Source organism: Phoenix dactylifera, chromosome 1, assembly GCF_009389715.1.
Source record: "Phoenix dactylifera cultivar Barhee BC4 chromosome 1, palm_55x_up_171113_PBpolish2nd_filt_p, whole genome shotgun sequence".
Taxonomy (NCBI): Eukaryota; Viridiplantae; Streptophyta; class Magnoliopsida; order Arecales; family Arecaceae; genus Phoenix; species Phoenix dactylifera.
Window position 1 is genome coordinate 13,056,070 of NC_052392.1, and position 19,985 is coordinate 13,076,054.

A 19,985-nucleotide genomic window follows, 5' to 3' on the forward strand; every position below is an offset into this window, starting at 1 on the left:
ATGATTGCTGTCTCCCAACCTTAGCATTTTTTTTTCCTCCAATTCCTCACTCATTTGTTTACCAACCGCGACTTTTATCTCCTTCCTGATTGGGTTTTTATAGCATGCCGCACGCGCGGACACACATATGGCGCATGCATGCACATGGGCATGCACATACATGCATGCAAGTAGACACGCATGCACCATGCAAACACACATGCGCACACGCACATGTATGTACACAAACACACATGCGGTGCAAGTTTACATGTGCACGTACAAATTAATGCTTTTGCATGTGTGTATGTATGTTGTATGTATGTATGTGTGTGTATATATATATATATATATATAGATAAAAATATATAAATTTTATAATAATGAATTCGTCCGATGATCTCTGTCTCCATTGCAAAGTTGTAAATAGACATGTATATTTCTTATGTTGGCTATTTTATATTAGTATAAATAATAAGAAAAATATTGAGTTAAATTTTTTAATGAATAAAAGAATGCATAAATTAGTCGTATAAGTGATTACGGAATTGTCCATTGTAGTTAATTAGAGCCCTTCCTAGAAAAAAATTCTTTATCCACGTAAAGAAAGTCATCAATAGATTTACCCGTGATGCAAATCCGGGAACAATGAAAAGTCGTACTCGACGCCAAAATCATTGACTTATCTAATTAAAGCGGGAAAGTATAAAACTTAAAAGCCTAGCCTCCAGGAAACAAAGTTTCATTCCCATTATTTAAATTATATGAATGGAGAATATGGTTCAATTGACTCCAAGCCAACTGTCACTACTACAATAAAAATATCTATAATAGTGGTCAAAATCATGGCAATAGGTAGCGTCACTAAAAATTATTGCTGGGGTTTAGTTTATCGTTGGTACAAGCAACTCTATGCCAATAGTTTTGAGCATGGCCAGCTCGAGCTTTAGGCGACTAAGACAGACGCCTAAGGCCCCCGGCCTAAGGAAGGCCCCGCTCTGCCACCGCTGCATAAATTTTTTTTTCTTTTGCTTAACGCTGCACAGCTTTCACAACCGAAAGCTAGTAGGACAGTGAGCTACCGCCTGGCTATGCTGCTACAGTGCATCCCCGACGACAGACAGACTACGGGCTATAGGTGACTGAGGTGAGGTAATAGCCTAATAGGGTTACAGGCGGGCGACCGACGACGGCTATGACAATTGACAAACAACAGACATTTCCTCCCCTCTTTTCTCCCTCCTTCTCTGTCGGTGCTCTTTTTTTTTGCTAAACCTTCTCGGCAGACTCAGCTTCTTCAGTTCTCCTCTCCCCCCAATGCTTCTTCAGTTCTTTAGCCCTTCCCTAGTTCCCTTCTTGGCTCAACCGTCGACGGTTTGAGGTGTCTCAAATTTTTAGTTCTTGGGCCGCCCCTGCTCCGGTGTTCGGATCTCCTCTCCAGCTCTCCTCGCCGTCCTTGGCTCTTCCGACCTCTGAGCTCCGGCCTTCTCAACTCCGCTCTAAAGTTTACTGTCCTCCGACTCCAAAGTCCACCATCTTCCAGCTCCAAGAAGGCAAGAACCTGGCGATCCGTCGGCCGCCACCATCCTTCTGGTGCTGCCGACGGGCCGTGGGCACTCGGCCAAAGGAGAAGAGTCGCTGTCAGCACTCGCCCGAAGAGAGTGATGAGGGAATCAGGGAGGCGGCGTCGCCGACATGACGGAAGATAGCATCTCTTCTCTTTCTCAGCCCAGCTCTCCATTCTCGCCGGAGGTGAGCTTCTGTTCCGCCTTTAGGGTGTTCTGTTCTCTTTGTTGCAGTTACTTGATGTAAGTATTAAGAAGCGATTCAAGAAAGTGACTTGAAGGACCTTTTTTTTTTTTAATCCGGTCAGGACCTAGAGACGTTTCTTGGGTAAAGAAATGACGCTTCTTAGGTTCCTTCGCTTGGGGTTTCTTGTTGGGGTTCTTGATATGAGCATTGGGGTTATTTTGATGTGTTGATATGAGGCGCTGATTAGGCAGTTAGTGAGCTAGATTTTGGTTAGTTTTGATTTTTTTTTTTAATTTTCTTGTTTTTGTTAGTTTATATATCTTGATGCTCATCTTCCTCGTCTTTTTATGTTTTCAAATTCAAATCTCATGTTTTGCTTTTTTTTTTTTGCTTGTTAATACTTTAATCGACTAATTTACCTGTTGGTTAAATTCAAATCCGATGACTTGTAATCTAGGCATGTTTTTTGTGTAAAGGATATGGATTGAAAATATGAAATTTTATTTTTAGAAGATAGATTTAGAAGAATCAAGCTGATGAGGGGTGAGAGATAGGTTGAAAAATGTTGCTGGAAATTAGACCCGGGGGTGACCGCGAACCGAGGAGGAGGAGCTCCGGCAGGAGGTGCGACGGTGGACAGCTTTCTCTGGGGGACCTGCAAGAAGCCGGTGGCCGGGAGCTCCGACGCCGGCCCTCCGATGCTTAAGTTAGAGGGGTTTTTTGATGGAGCCAGCAGAGAGTTTACGTAAAAGAAAAATATCTCTTTCTTGAAGGAAGAAGTCCCCCTTTTTTATAAGGGGGGTGTATGGGTTACCTATGATATGACTGTGCGAATTAATGAGTTATCATAATGATTGGACGTGATCGTGTGAATTAATGAGTTGCCATGGACGGCCTGAGATTTTGGGCTGGCTGGAGGTCCGTTGAGATCGTGCGCATTTAATCATTGACAGTCGCTGGGGCGGAGATCGCGAGATTGGACCCCGGATGAGGAGGAGGGGGACTTGATTTTTGGTGGAGTGGAGGGGTTTGCTTCTTCCTTTGACTGGGTCTCCTTTGGGTTTGAGGTCGATCGGGCTCAACTTAACCAAGATCAAGGCTGCAAGCTCTGAGGCCAAGCGCGCTGAGGTCGGGCGCCTTGAAGTCGGGCGTCTTGAGGGTTGCCGCCGTCGTGCTTGCCATCAACTGCCGGTGATATATCCACGTGCTTTGAGCAATCCATTTTTCCCTCAACAAGAAAAAACCCCTTTTTTTTTGGAGTGGAGAAGGAAATTGAGGGAGGTATGATGGAGAAATAACTAAGGTAAGAAGGAACCCGTTTTACTTCATCGTAGATATATTCGTGTGCGCGCGCGCACTGCACACACCCATAGATATATTTATACTTACAACGTAGATACGTAAATTTATATACATGGATATATATCCACAAATATATGAACATAGATTTATGACCATGCTGGATGATAGGTCCTCTTAATTTTGAATATAAACATTTCTGAGGCAACATGGTGGTTGATTACTTTGAGTAGGTTGGATTGGTTGTGTGTTCTTTTCTGGATGTTTCTTCTTCGAGTAGTAGATGATGCATGTTAATTGATCTGTGGCATCTTTGCAACTACTAATTGATCAATTTGATTTCAGTAGTTATCTTGTATACATTTTTTTTTTGGTTTGATTTCCCATTTAAATCCCTCTTGACAGTAGCTTTTTATGTCTAGGTCCCTATTAAAATTTTTTATTATTAAAAAAAAGCCTCTCTAAATTCGCCTTAGGCCTCCAAATGTATTGGGTCGTCCTGGTTTTGAGCTATCCTACAACGATAGTTTGTAACCATTGGTATAACTTATTACAATGGTTGCAATCGTTGTTGTACATGCTACCAAAATTACAAAATATTTTTATTGCCATCTAAGTTTTATTTAACTAGAAAATATTTTCCTAACAAGATATCACCGTAATATAAAAAAATTTAGCAATATACATAAATAAGTTAGAATATTATAATTTTACGATATTTTTAAAAATTGTTAGTATAAAATATAATATTTTGTTGCAGCTATTAAGAACTATCTTTATATAATAACTTTTAGGAATACTCGCTATATAATAACTTTTATGATATTTTTTAAAATCATTATTAAAGAATATTTATAGTAACAAATTTTTTCGATTGTTACTAGAATTCTATCGCTATAGACTATATTTGTTGTAGTGCATTAAAGTTTCCCTGATATCTGACAATGCAAGCCCTACCTAAACCACCAAAGCGTTCATGTACTTTGCTTGGTTCCAACCCAACTAAATCAACTAAATGAAAGAAAGTTTTCTTTCACAATTAGCAAAACTGTTCGTCAACCATCCCATTTGAACAACCCAAATGTGCAGCATATGAGGATGGCTGGAATTCTATATGATGCAACACCAAGGGTCATGATTCAGAGTACAAATTTCACACACACACACACACACACACACACACACACATACATACATATATATATATATATATATATATATATATATATATATATATATATATATATATATATATATATATATATATATATATATATATATATATAGGGTGTTTAGGTGATTTTAGTTTTTAGTCCTCTAACTCGTTTGATGTGTCTTCATGTATGGGTTGCAAGTTAGCAAAACACTTGATCCTTCCATTTTGGTCTAGTGACACTGTAACTACTAACCCTATATTAGATGATTCATTATGATATTTGAGGCCAGGCTCCTATTTTGGCAAACCAAAGGTGCTCTCTATTACCAATAAAAGCAAAAGCATTATCCACCAGATATCGGCTTGTAAAGTACTGTTGGGCGGTAGTTCCTATGCTTCATTTGTAAACCCATCTTTGAGGACAATGCACTCGACAAACAATTCATTAATGACGAGAATTTTGGATCATTCGAGATTCTCCGACTTCTTAATCAAACTAAGACGACCAAGGAAGACGAAGATGGTTTTCGGAATGTGCACTAGGTGGGTAGCATTGATCTAGTTTTCTAATGAGGCCATCTCAAAAGTTAGTTGGACTACTCATATTAAATTAGATCCGATAATTGCGTCCAAGCAATATTGATAAAATACCGGGTGGAAGTCGTCAGGGTCTACCTATGGGTTTTGTAGCCTTAACTTCCTTCTTGGGCTTGGCTTTCTCTTTCTTCTCATCCGCCAATGCCATTTTAAGCAACTTTGCATCTTATATCACTTACTCATGGAATTATTGTAGGTGTAACATCTGTAAGTGTAGATGATAAGGAGAAGGACCGAATTGTAGTTGTTGGTGATGGCATCTATATTGCTCCTATTTTAGCAAACCAAAGATGCTCTCTATTACACAAGAAAAGCAAAAGCACTATCCACCAGATATCGGCTTTTAAAGCACTATTGGGCGGTAGTTCCTATGCTTCATTTGTAAACCATCTTTGTGGACAATGCATTCGACAAACAATTCATTAATGACTAGAATTTTGGACTATTCGAGATTCTCTAGTTTCTTACTTAATCAAACTAAGATGACCGAGGAAGATGAAGATGGTTTTCGGAATGTGCATTAGGTGGGTAGCATTGATTTGGTTTTCTAATGTGGCCATCTTGAAAGCTAGCTGGGCCATTTGTATTAAATCAGATTCGATAATTGTGTCGAAGCAATATTGATAAAATACTGGCTGTAAGCTGTCAGGGCCTACTTGTGGGTTCTGTAACCTTGACCTCTTTCGTGGGCTTGGCTTCCTCTTTCTTCTCATCCGCTGATGCCACGCTTAGCAACTTTGCATCTTATATCACTTACTCGTGGAATTATTGTAGGTGTAACATCTATAAATGTAGACGATAAGGGGAAGGATCGAAATATTGCAGTTGTTGGTGATGACATCCATATCCAATGTTGACTGCATCATACTATCATATTTTTTTGACTATATCATTTGCTGCAAGAAAAAATATATGAATTTTTCTGGTAAAATTTATTTTTTTGGTCTGTCATAATGGAAGTTTGACAAATTTGAGAAAAAAATCAAGTTTTTTTTTCTTTTTACGTAAATTTTTTTGGAACCAAATATATCCAAAAAAGATAAAAATCACAATTATAGTAAGATCTAACAAAATATCATAATAAAGTTTAATAAAAAAATAGATAATAAAAAATGATTAAGACAAAAGGAAAAGAAAGAAACCATATATATTTACGAATATGTATATTGAATGTTCATGATATGGAGTATATTTCTAACTCAAAATGGCTTTATGGAAAAATTAAGCAGACTTTAGTTAGAATCAATAACAAGAGGCATAGGAGGATCAAAGGACCTCTATGATTGATACCAAGTTTAAGCCCAAGGGTATGGATAAAAGTATACACTAGTGGAATTTCATGGAAGTTTTCATTATGATATAAGTATGAGTTATTTCCATTTTAAAATATTAGTATGAAAATTTACCATTCCATCCAACCATAATTTGGAACGCCTTGGAGCTACAGCTTCTTTGCATCTACCATGCAGAGCTTTAATTGTGACCATCTTCTGCTGTGTGGAAAACAACAGTTCTAAGTCAAATCATCAAATAGTTCAGCTAGAAATTTCACAAGCCTATGATATTGTTCTTCAAGAAAGAGAGATTCTTCTATTAACTTCCCACACCTTTGCCATCTATGAAGCAATTCGCTAGACACCAAATGGATATTATTTTTGGGTGCTTGGTAATGTCTAAATGGCCTAAAATCTAATTAATCATCCTCTCTATACATGGAGCCACTGCTAAGGACGATAACAGCAGTGAATTTGGATAACATGATTTAGTTGGCCTAGAAATCAAGAGTGAACTGGAACTGATATTGACTCGTCTCTCCGTTGTCAATTTTTTAAAGTTGGCTTCATTCTGGTCTAATCTATGTCGATTAGTTTAACGCGATGCTATGAGGGGCAGTTTTTGAGTTTTGGAAGTATCCAAGTTTCCCCAAAACATAGGATACTAGAAGCCCAACTAGCTTCGCAGCAGACACCCCGTCACATTGTCGTCGAAGATCGACTCGTCCTACTAGATCTTTCAGAGGAAGACATATTCCCTCCCTTTCTGACTACAATGGCATTTCCTTTTGACAGGTTGATTTTGATATCCGGGATAATCTACTAGGCAATTTGATCCAATTGACTTGATTTTCTGATACAATAATTCATGCTAGGTGCGTGTACCTTTTATATGCACAGTTTTGAAGTACATGGAAAATTAAAAAGTTTGATCCTAGTCCCTGAAACCCATAGCCATCCGCAATGATCGAACAAGTCACTTGGAACTTGAAGCTCTGTTAGGGCTGGAACTAGATCAGATATGGATCAGATACCAGTATATCCATACCTATATTTTTCTTTTATTTGATGAATAAAGATACGAATGTTAGTTGGTGCTGAAAGTCATATCTGTATTTATTTCAAACGGAAACAGATATAAATCGGATACTGAAAGTATGAATATAAATACGGATATAAGTCGAATAATTAAATTTTATAATTATAAAATCAAAAAATACTAAATAAAAGATAAATCAAGTTAATAGTATGTTAATATGGTTATTTTTTTCCTAAAAATTCATTAGTATTATATAAAATTAGATAGAATTATAAATAGAATCGGATTTTTGAATACTGCTTGGATTGTTATCTATTTATATCCTTTTTTTTTTTTTGATAGATATGGGTACATATATGGATATTAGCAGAATGCTCAAATTTCTATGTATATTCGGATAGATTTAGATATGAAAATGGATCTGGATAGATATTATTCAATCTACTCTCATCTTCGAGCCTTGGCTTATGGTGTATCTTACCGGCTTAAATTTGGTTAGCAGATTCTGTGAGGACCTGTGCGGACGTGTGTTTAGTCCCGCATCAGTTATTCGCTGGGTAGATCTTGGATACTTATACAGGATCAAGGAACCCAAATAATACCTTCCGGCTAGCCATTTTGGGTGAGGTCCTGGGTTGTTATTAATGGTATCAGAGCGGACCCGGCCCATAACTTATGTGGACTAGGGGACACTGCAGCACGAATCCATTGGGGTTGACCACGGACCGATCGTGGTGTTTGTGATTAGATTTGAATAGATTTGAACCCTTAGCCTCAGGGCTTGAACGGGGGGAGTATGTGAGGACCTGTGCGGGCGTGTGTTTAGTCCCACATCGGTTATTCACTGGGTAGATCTTGGATACTTATACAGGATCAAGGAACCCAAATAATACCTTCCGGCTAGCCATTTTGGGTGAGGTCTTGGGTTGTTACAGATTCGGATCAAAAAACTTGTATCCACACAGGGGGCAAGCTCCAACTAGTCTTCTTTGCTTCACCAAGTCATGAGAACTCGAAGTTTATTTATTGACAGTCGTTATGTATATCTTGTTACGTCTATGCAGCAGCATCTCACTCTTTGCCTCTGCAGAAAACACAATCTAATTTGTTTTTTATTGGAACATTTTAGCGAGCCCTCCACAAAGATGTTGTTCCAAACGAATGGAGCCTATGATCCATTGGGGGCGGCGCAGGTTGTGTATCTTTCACGCGAAAGGATGATTGATGCTCTTCAACGACGTTGATGGTAGGATTGCACCCTGCACTCCAAGCTCCTATATTCCATCCTTTTGCATAGATCTGGAAGCTACCATTCCATGATCCAACAGTGGATTCGTTCAAAGGAAGGTGAATACTTCTTTCATGCCAAAGATACAACTCTGTCCCATTAGGAAGATTGGCGATGTTCAAGAGGCAGTGCTATTCAGGAGACTGATGGTATAAAGAATTCATCAGTTCTTGATGCCACATCGCATGCCGGGAGAGAAAGGAGGGATTCTCTTAATTTGAAAGGTGCTTGGGTTGAAGGTCTTCCATGAGCACAGGCAATAGGTGCAGGATCATTTCTAACTGCTTCATCAAAGTATTCCATGTTTTGTGAATTTATAAGGGAAAGGTGATGAGGATACTGAGGGCACCAGAATTTGATTGAATAAAGAGTTAAGATGACCGCAATCAAGGAGGTAGGACGAGCAAGGAAAACGCACTTTCAAGTTAATTGAAGGAAACCTCATTAACAAAATTTATTTAAAGGGACATGGAATAAGCCAATGACAAGGACACGTTGGAAAAATGTGATATTTAGATGCATGAGAAGAGTGACTTTTATTTATGTTACAAGTAGTTGTCTTCTCACAGTCAAGGATCTGCAACCAATCAGGCTTATTAATTAACAGCCACTCTAAAATTATTACGAAGATTCTTGCGAAAAGACTGGCCGCATTCCTCCACCTATTGATTGATGAATCAATCTCAGTCCATTTGCATCAAATGACGTTGTATTGTTGAGAAGTTTCTATCAGCACAAGAAATTAATGTTTGGATAATGTGAGAGGTCAAACACAAAGGTGTGCTTTGCAAGTTGGATTTTGAAAAGGCTTTTGAAAATATCAACTGGAACTTCCTCTTTGATGTTTTACAAGCTAGAAAATGTCCTCCTAGATGAATTTGTTGGGTGCACTCTCTCCTATCTTCTACCTCCATTGCACCCTCTCCTACTAGGATCTTGGTCTTCCACATTTTATTCACTCAAAATTTCCTTGTGCTTGGAGTGTCCCCACCCCAATTCCTCATGTATGCCTATATCATGTAATTTCCTACATGGAGCGAAAGACCAAGATCGAGAGATTAAGGATGGTAAGAGATTTTGGGTCTGAAATGCTGCATGGAAGCTCAGACTACCGTGGTCATAGAATATTGATGGGCAGGGAATAAGCTTAGTGAATATGGGTAGTAGAGTTGCTTTTTTTTTTTGTATTTTCAGGAAAAAACCTGAACCCCCTAATCCTTCTCGAGCTGTATTCAGAGAGAGGCATGAATTTGGGTCGTAGAGTTTGCTTAAATTTTACCATCCTGACAGGAATAATTCTCTTAGATAGTACTCAACCTGTGTTGAAAGAGATGATTCGAGAGTTACGCGTCAATTTGAGATGGAACCTTTGAGAGATGCATGCCATTTTCCTATGCCAGTACTTAATTAATTAAAATTTTAATTAGACAGCTGATCCTCTGATAATTGGAAAAAACCAAGAAGAACCTTCAAGCTCAACAGTTTTTTTTCATTTTTATTTGAAAGTTTTATGTATGCAAACTGTAGGAAGGTTTAAGGTAGCTTGCAACAAAAGCAACGGTGCCTTTAACTGGAATAATTAATACATGAGAATTCTTAAATCATTATCAAAAGTTTTGGGACGAGACCTCCTGATTACGGTTATGACGTTCAAATTGTAAAGGAAACATTCTCTGCTGTCTACTTTTTCTTTTTTTTTTTCTTTCATGAAATGACTGGTATGCATCATTATTTCATGAAATTGTAAAACTTATAATAATAATTGGTAAACCGCGACAACAAGTGGCATCGCTGAAAGTCTTATTATGGTTTAGATGACCGTTGGTATAAATAACTCTATAACAATGATACTGAGTCATCCTATAGTGACCCTTTGTAACCATTGGTATAACTTATTGGAGCAGCTGCAACCATTGCTATCCATACTACCAAAATTATAAAATATTTTTATTGTCAATTAAGATTTATTCAATCAAAAAATTGCCCTTATAGGGTACTATTGCAATAATTTTTTTAGCAACGTACACAAATAATCATTACAATATTGTAGTACTTTTATGATAATTTTTAAAATTATTACTATAAAATATATATTTTTAATAATTATTAGGTACCTTTGCTATATAATAACTTTCCGTAACACTCTTAACAAGCTACAATATTATATACCTTTTGTGATATTTTTTAAAATCATTACTAAAGGGCATTTGTAGTAATAGATTTTGTCAAACATACTAAAATTCGGATATTATAAACTATATTTGTTGTAGTACATCAAAGTTACCATGACATCCGACAATACAAGCCCCACCTAAACTACCAACACATACATGTACTTCGTCTGGTTCCAACCTAACTTACACAACTAAAGGAAAGCAAATTTTCTTCCACAGCTAATCAAACTGTTCATCAACCATCCCATCTAAACCATCCAAATTTACAATATATTAGGATGGCCAGAATTCTACATGATGCAGCACCAAGGGTCAGAATCTAGACAATATGTATATGGGTGCCCTATGCCAAAATGATGAGGCCAACCGAAATGATGAGGCCAACCGAGGAGCTCCATAGCCTTGATCAAATCCTTGGACTTGTCTTTCTCTTCCTTCTCATCCCCCGATTCCACTTTAAGTAACTCTACACATTTCATATACTTTCTTAGCCTTTTTACCAGGGAAACTGGGTCGATCCCATCACCACCAACTACTATTTGGTCCTTCTTCTTACTATCTAAACTCGCAGATGTTACACCTGCAATAATTCCATGAGTAGGTGATATAAGATGCTTTTATAACTATAAAAAGTTAACACCTACTCAACAATATTAGAATTACCTTCAAGTGAACTAGTGGCATCCATATCTAACATGGACTGCATATATACATCATCATATTTCTTGAGCAATATCTTTGGTTGCAAGAAAAATTATATAAAATTTTTTGGAAGAATTTAGCTTTTTTGTTTGTCTTGATAGAAATTTAACTAATTTGAGAAAAAATCAAATTTTTTTTACGTAAATTTTCTTGCAACAAAATATATCCTAAAAAGATAAAAATCATAGTTATAGTAAGATCTATATCATAATAAACCTTAATAAAAAAATAGATAATAAACAGAATGATTAAGACAAAAAGAAATGAAAGAAATCATAAATATTTACAAATATGAATGTATGCATGCTTGCATGCGTGTGTGTGCATTTATATTAAAATTATTGAATAGTCATGAAATGGAGTATATTTCTAACTCAAAAAGGCTTTATGGAGAAATTAAACAGATTTTTAGAACCAATAACCAGAGGCCTAGGAGGAGCAAAGGACCTCTATGATTGATACAAAGGTGTAGACAAAAGTATATTCTTTATGATATAGTAATGAGTCATTTCCACTTTAAGATATTAATTAGGATGAAAATTACCATTGAATCCAACCACAATTTTGAGGGCCTTGGAGACCTTCCTTGCATCCGTCATGCCGAGCCTTATCACCACCTTTTGCTGCGAGGAAAAACAGCAGTTCTAAGTCAAATCATCAAAGTACTTCAGCTAGAACATCTACAAGCCTATGTTGCTCTTCAAGAAAGAACTAATCTCCCACCTTTCCCATCTACGAAGCAGTCGGCCAGACACTACTTGATATTTTGTTGGAGAATCAATTATCCTCTATATATATACATAGCCGTAGCTAAGGGCATTAGCAGGAGCGAGTTGGGATAACACGATATGGTTGGCCTAGAAACAAAGGATGAACCGGAACACATGTTGACTCGTCCCTCCGTTGTCAATTTTTCATGGTCGGCTTCATTCTGGTCTATTCAATGTTAGTTGAATTTTAGGTTATTAGTGGAATAGATCGCAATAAGATTTTGCAATTGTCGTTGATTTTTCGAAGCGTCCCATTTTCCACAGAATAGTCTTCTTCGAGTCCAGCGAGCTTAGCCTCCCAATTGACACGTCTTAACACTATCGTTGCTCTTGAAATATATATAGTCTGCTAGGGAATTTGAGCCACTTGGCTTCATTTTCTGATACGATAATTTATGCCAGGTGTGTGTGCCTCGTATATACACGGGTTTTGAAGTAGATGGAAAATTAAAAAGTTTGAACCTAGTTTCTGAAACCCATAGCAATAATCCGCAATAATCAAACATGGTGTATCTCGCCAGCTCCAATTTGGTTAGCAGATCGATCGGATCAAAATACTTGTATCCGCACAGGGGCAAGTTCGACCAGTCCGCTTAATTGCATTTGGTCACAGCGGCGTTATGTGTATCTCGTCACATCTCTATTTCGGTGTCTCGCCCTTTCCCTCCGAACACGCTTTTTCACGAACAAGGACCAAACCTAGATTCCTTAGAACGGTGGGGCCTCCACGAAGACAGCGTTCAAAACGAAAGGAGCGCAAGCCCTGTTTTCTTTCGCGCGGAAGGATTGACGCTCTTTCGCTCGGTTGGACTGCGCCATTTGGATGGTTTCTTTCGCGCGCGCGCGAGAGAGAGATGGGCGACGTGCGGGACCGCGTGATGAACGCTGTGTAGGATATGATTTCTCTGGTCGAAGTTTCTTCCCGCGAGCACAGGCAACCGGCACGGGATAATTTAGTACTCCTCAAAATATTTCTTATTTTGTGAATTATTAGGGAAAGGTGATAAGGATCCAAGGACACCACAATTTGTTTGAATAAAGAATTGATGGTGCCTAGTTGAGGCTGATCTTGCGGCACCTTTCATGTAGACAAACAGGGCCAAGCACGTGTTTAGAAAAGCAAATGGAGCCCATAAACTGGGTGATTTCATATGTAGCCAGTTAATATGAGTTGAAAAAAGGGAGTTGCTTAGAGCGTTTCGAAACTTGTTGTTTTTCTTATTTTATTAGATATATCTATATTAAAACTATAAAAAAAATAAAATATATATATATAAAAATGGAATAAGGCACTGATTGCTATTTGGGATGGTTAAGGTGACCACAATGAAGGAGGTAGGCCGGCAACGAAAACACACTTTTCAAATTAATTAAGGAAAGAAAATTTATTTAAATGGACATGGAATAAGCCAATGACATGGACACGTTGGAAAATTGTGAAATTTGATGGATGCCGCTTAGCCTAGTGGATGTGACCCAAGTTACACGTCTTCTAGAACAAGGATGATATCTAGATGGCATGAGAGGAGTGATTTTTATCTCAACTTTATTATATGTAGATAGGCTCCAATTTTATGACATTCATTGCCCCTCTTAGTGAATAGGCACGGTTATTTTTAGCATCCATGCTCGGATTGGAAGCTAAATAGATCCTTCGTCTGCCTGTCCTACTTGCATTCTAGAAAATTATCATGATGGTATCCTTAGCTAGCCAAGATTGAACTTCGCTTCCATTGCTATTATTCTAAAAAAAGAGGAACTTCGCACTGGCAAGGATCTGCAATTAATCAACCCTGTTTACAGCCTCTATAAAATTATCACAAAGATTGTTGCGAACAAACTGGCTGCATTCCTCCCTTTATTGATTAATGAATCTCGGTCCACCTTGTTGAATTAGTCCACACAAAGGAGATTGACTCTCCAGAACAAGAGGAGACCAAGTCTTCGGAGAGGCTCTTATACCATATGGAAATTTAGATAGAGGTTAAAAAAAACTATGTTTCTCCTTTTTTGTTATCTTTTTGATCTGATGTACAAGCCTTCTAAGTTATAGGAGTGATGTAACAAACTCTACGTGATATGTGGCTAGATTTACAAGATATTTCAACAGAATTCAGATTACTCAAGTAACAGCCCAGAGTCCTAAGATCCTGTCTTCTCAGCTGAAGACTTGGTCTCCTCTTGTTCTGGAGAGTCAATATCCTGATTCAACATGATTCAACACACCTTCATCAAAGGACGTCGTATCATTGAGAATTTTCTGTCGGCACATTAAATGCTTGCATGCTGTAAGAGGTCTGAACACAAAGATATGCTTTGCAAGTTGAATTTCGACAAGGCTTTTGACAAAGTCAACAGGGACTTCCTCTTTGATGTTTTACGGGCTACAAAATTTCCTCCCGGATGGATTTGTTGGGTGCACTGTCTCCTATTTTCTACCTCTATTGCTGTATTGGTTAATGGCAAACCGAGAACATGGATTAATGACAAGCAAGGATTGAGGCAGGGTGACTCGTTTTCTCTCGCTCTCTCCATCTTGGTCATAGATTTCTTATCAAAAATTCGTAAACTAGCGAGTTCTCTCGGTCTCATTGAAGGAATTAGAGGAAAAATGAACTTCAACAGCATGAAAAGCCTCTGCTTTATTGATGATACTCTTCTGTTTTGTAGTGGTAAGAGAGATACTCTCATTGCAATCAAGGCAATTCTTCTTGCATTTGAGAATACCTCAGGTCTGAAAATCAGTCATCATAAAAGCATGATCATTTGCCTAAATATGGAGGAGCAGCAAGCCTCGAGTCTGGCCACCATGATGAATTGCAAGAAAGGTGCTCTTCCTCTTGCATACCCTGGGTTGCCTTTGTTGGACGAAAAACTCCAGAAGCATTGTTAGATACCTCTACTTAAAAAGATCAGCTCAAGGTTGGCAACTTGGATAGGAAAGCTTCTTCCGTGGGGTGGTTGAGTGACCGATTAATATCGTCCTTTCAGTCAAGTCATCCTACTTTATGTCAGTCTTCAAGTTGCCTAAATGGATCATTAACAAAATAGATCAGAGGAGGAGCATTTTTATGGAATGGAGTGGATTCCATTACCTTGTAAATTAAGACACGGTCTGCCACTCCAAAGAAGGGTAACTTGGAATCAAAAAATAATGGAGATATGAATCTTGCATTGTTGGCAAAATGGGCATGGAAACTACAAACAGGTCCAGATCCTTGTGGTTGAAATAAATTAGAAGTGCCTATTATACTTGTTATGCCTCGACCCATTAGCACAAGCCGAGCACATGACAAACGACTACCTATTCATATGGTTTAGGCCCACAAAATATGTAAGGCCTGCCTTTTTATATGTATTCATGTTATTCTAAACTCAGGCAGTGGTATGAACAATTAATCTAATGCAATTACTCAAAAGAGATAGCCTACAATCAATAATAATAATGATGATGATAATGATAATGATAATTCATACAAATATCCAGTCAAATTTATTTATTCAAAAGAGAAACTAGTCAAATGTCTTCTGGATCTTAAGTCCTCTCTACTCAGTCCCAAGGCCCATCTATTCCTTTACATCTGAAAAAAAGGTAGAAAAGAAATAGTGAACTTTATAAGCTCAGTAAGTTACCAATATATTTAGTGGGATCAAGCATAATATGCAAATTTTCCAAATATAAGCAATTTAACAATTTCAAGATATAAAGTACTTTGGATATACATTTATCAACATAAATTTTCTCCTTCAAAATATGACATGCTTTTGATCAATGATTTTCTAAATCAATAACTATAAATCATAATCTCTCTCTCTCTCTCTCTCTCTCTCTCTCTCTCTCTCTCTCTCTCTCTCTCTCTCTCTTTGTGTGTGTGTGTGTGTGTGTGTTTCTCATCCTTTGGTGACTATGGCCACGATTAGCCCTGTGATAAGGCTCGAAAGAGAGTAGCTCATGAATACAGAACACACGATCCATAAGCATGTGCCAACGATAAGCCCCAATTGGCTAGGTTTGAAAAGGAACCAGCTCTAAATCATATCGCCATAATTCGTCCCGAGACAAGGTAAAAAGAATAGTCCTGAAAATGAAACATGCAATCCATTAACATATGCCAGCGATCTACCTCGCCGAACTAGGTTGAAAAGAACTAGCTATGGCAGCGATCAATCCCGACTGGCAAGGTCTGAAAAAAACTATTTTCTAATGTATGATCAACGATCAATTCCGTTGAATAGACCCAAATCATATTCAGATTAGAGAGTTTTCATAATATTCATAACAACTCAGTTTCTCATACATAAAGTAAGCATACTCGTAATATAAGTAGTATCAACAGAATTTTGCATTTTATTTCAAACGAGTACTAAAGCAGGGTAATTATTTTATCTCAAATATCATGTGGAATTAAAGCAGGAGTAATCATCTTTTTTCAAATGTCATGCAGTGTTAAACAGGGATATCATCTCATTTCAACTCTAAAATTATGCAAATAAATCATTATTTTTATAATTTTTGAATTACTCTTTTTATGCAAACATGCATAATATTTATAAATCTGCATAATTTTCCAAAATTTATGATTTTTAAATTTAAATATATTCTTCGGAATAATTGGTTTAAAATATAGCAATATAAATTCTAATTTTAGAGCATATGGTATGCACTATAAAATCACCGGAGGTAAAGAAAACTTATTGTCTAAGGCGACTAAATCAAAAAAATCTTTCCAATAAGAGTATTGATGACCTTAGATGCATGGCTTATTCCCTAGACTCGATGCTCCTCCAGAGTTAAAGGCTTTGATCAGTCTAGATCTAATTAGGGGCCTGGTCTATTTGGACCGAGTCGGCCATCAAGGGAAGGTCTAGATCCAGACAGGTTTTGGACCCAATCTAAAGAGGAGAGATAATATCAGGAGATGGATTTCTTCCTCTTTTTTATGGCAAAATTGGGATGGTAAAATAGGGGTTCCTCATGTCATCTCAAAGGGAAGACGAAGAGGAGGGAGTGATGGTGGTTCGAAGGTGGCACAGAGAGCATGGTGGTTCCCTAACAGCAGGCAGTAGCGATGACGACCGACACAATGAGATCCAAATCAACTTGGGAAATTACCTAAATAGGGTCTCGGTTCCCTACTCTCTCTCTCTCTGTGTGTGTGTGTGTGTGTGTGTTTCTCATCCTTTGGTGACTATGGCCACGATTAGCCCCGTGATAAGGCTCGAAAGAGAGTAGCTCATGAATACAGAACACACGATCCATAAGCATGTGCCAACGATAAGCCCCAATTGGCTAGGTTTGAAAAGGAACCAGCTCTAAATCATATAGCCATAATTCGTCCCGAGACAAGGTAAAAAGAATAGTCCTGAAAATGAAACATGCAATCCATTAGCATATGCCAGCGATCTACCTCGCCGAACTAGGTTGAAAAGAACTAGCTATGGCAGCGATCAATCCCGACTGGCAAGGTCTGAAAAAAACTATTTTCTAATGTACGATCAACGATCAATCCCGTTGAATAGACCCAAATCATATTCAGATTAGAGAGTTTTCATAATATTCATAACAACTCAGTTTCTCATACATAAAGTAAGCATACTCATAATATAAGTAGTATCAACCAGAATTTTGCATTTTATTTCAAATGAGTACTAAAGCAGGGTAATTATTTTATCTCAAATATCATGTGGAATTAAAGCAGGAGTAATCATCTTTTTTCAAATGTCATGCAGTGTTAAACAGGGATATCATCTCATTTCAACTCTAAAATTATGCAAATAAATCATTATTTTTATAATTTTTGAATTACTCTTTTTATGCAAACATGCATAATATTTATAAATCTGCATAATTTTCCAAAATTTATGATTTTTAAATTTAAATATATTCTTCGGAATAATTGGTTTAAAATATAGCAATATAAATTCTAATTTTAGAACATATGGTATGCACTATAAAATCACCGGAGGTAAAGAAAACTTATTGTCTAAGGCGACTAAATCAAAAAAATCTTTCCAATAAGAGTATTGATGATCTTAGATGCATGGCTTATTCCCTAGACTCGATGCTCCTCCAGAGTTAAAGGCTTTGATCAGTCTAGATCTAATTAGGGGCTTGGTCTATTTGGTCCGAGTCGGCCATCAAGGGAAGGTCTAGATCCAGACAGGTTTTGGACCCAATCTAAAGAGGAGAGATAATATCAGGAGATGGATTTCTTCCTCTTTTTTTATGGCAAAATTGGGATGGTAAAATAGGGGTTCCTCATGTCATCTCAAAGGGAAGACGAAGAGGAGGGAGTGATGGTGGTTCGAAGGTGGCACAGAGAGCATGGTGGTTCCCTAACAGCAGGCGGTAGCGATGACGACCGACACAATGAGATCCAAATCAACTTGGGAAATTACCTAAATAGGGTCTCGGTTGGCTAAGAATCAAAGGGATAAAGGCCTGGAAAGAAAGAAGAGGGTGAGGGAGGGCCAAGGCAACATGGCCTAATGGTAAGATGGCCGCAGCTCTATTGTGCAGCGACGCTCTGGTCACGTACATCGAAGACAAAGAAAGGGGCAGCACCCTTGGCTGTCTCAATGTTCACAATCTCAACAAAAAGGAATCGTGATAGAGTGAGAGCGCTCATAGGCGTTGCAGAGACAACGGAGCTCGGCAGGACGTGGTGGCTTTTGATGGTGAAAGGACTGATGGAACTTGCAACAAGGCAGGTAGGGAAGGTTTGAAAGGAAGGGATTCGAGTTGTTTTAGCTGTGACAAACTATGGTGATCGTCTATGGTGGCATGGCAGCCACCGGAGAGGAGGAAGAAGAGAGAGGTGGAAGAATCTAAGCTTGGTAGTAATTATTTACAGGAATATGAGGGGGGTTCAGGTAGGGGTTTTGGAAGGATATAAGCTTGAGGCCATTCATTCCATTCCATGATTTTGGCGGCGGTTGTGAGCTGTCCAACGGTCGGTGGTTGTTTCGTAATGACCTTGCGTAGTTTGCATTGACCATGACCTTGCGGCTTTTTTCTGATGGTAGAAGCTCGTGTAGAGCATAGCGATTGCCATTCCTCTATTTTGAGCTCTATCCTTTCATTTGAATTTTTAAATAGCAGTCAGTTGGGCTTGCCAACTTTAGTTCCAAATGGGTCTAATTTGGATCAGTTTTTACAATCCTAAAAGAAAGTTCCAAATGGGTACTTTTCTCTCTCTTTTTTTTTTTTTACTTTTTTTAAACTCAGACCTGTTAGGATTTGGATTATCGGGCGTGACCCGCTTCGATAACCTATTATGGGTCCCTCAGGTACATCACGTGCACTTTTTTTACTTTTCTTTTTCTTTTTTTTTCTTTTTTTTAAAAAAAGGATTTGGGTTAGTGGGTGATCCTCTCTAGGAACCCGCTACTGACGCGGCTTCTTCGTGGAGGCTTGTGGCAGGGAAGGTTACCAGCTTCCGCGGAACGCGATGACGGCTGGGCGAGGAGCCGCGGGTGGCGGTTGCTTAGTAGGAGATGCTTTGCGGTGACGACGTGCGGGGCTTCTTCTTCCCCTAATCCGGCGCACGGCGGCGGCATGCGAACGGGCTCGGGGAGGGACACGGTGGAGCTCCTCGGCAATGGGAGATTCCTTTTCTCCCGGATTTGGTGTGCGGCGGTCTTCGTTGTCGGGACGTTGGGGGGGGGGGGGGGGGGGGGGGGGGGGGGGGGGGGGGGTTGAAGGGGTACATGGGAAACTGTAGCGAGGATCCGACGAAGGGGCTCAGGCTTTCCCCTTCCCAAGCTGCTGTGGGAGGATCCGACGATGGGGCTATTCCCCTTTTTCTTCGTGTGAGAGCCAAGAGGGAGGGAAGAGAAAAGGAAAATAAGATTTCCCTTCCTCTTTGCAACACGCATTGTATGACGACCTTCGACATGATCCGGTGTCCGCGGTGCAATGGCTCCAGCAAAGATCTCGTGCAGTAGATGGAGAA

At 38.6% G+C, this 19,985-nt stretch overlaps 1 protein-coding gene across 1 annotated transcript; it reads right to left on the reverse strand.

The window, feature by feature from the left end:
- Positions 1–10,631: 10,631 nt before the first annotated feature.
- LOC120104190 (heavy metal-associated isoprenylated plant protein 39-like) lies at positions 10,632–12,044 on the reverse strand. The gene is made up of 3 exons (XM_039114834.1): positions 11,984–12,044; positions 11,805–11,883; positions 10,632–11,138 (listed from the first exon to the last, which is right to left on the reverse strand). The coding sequence occupies exons 1-3, from the start codon at positions 11,990–11,992 to the stop codon at positions 10,849–10,851; spliced, it is 378 nt and encodes a 125-aa protein (XP_038970762.1). The 5' UTR covers positions 11,993–12,044; the 3' UTR covers positions 10,632–10,848.
- Positions 12,045–19,985: the final 7,941 nt, after the last annotated feature.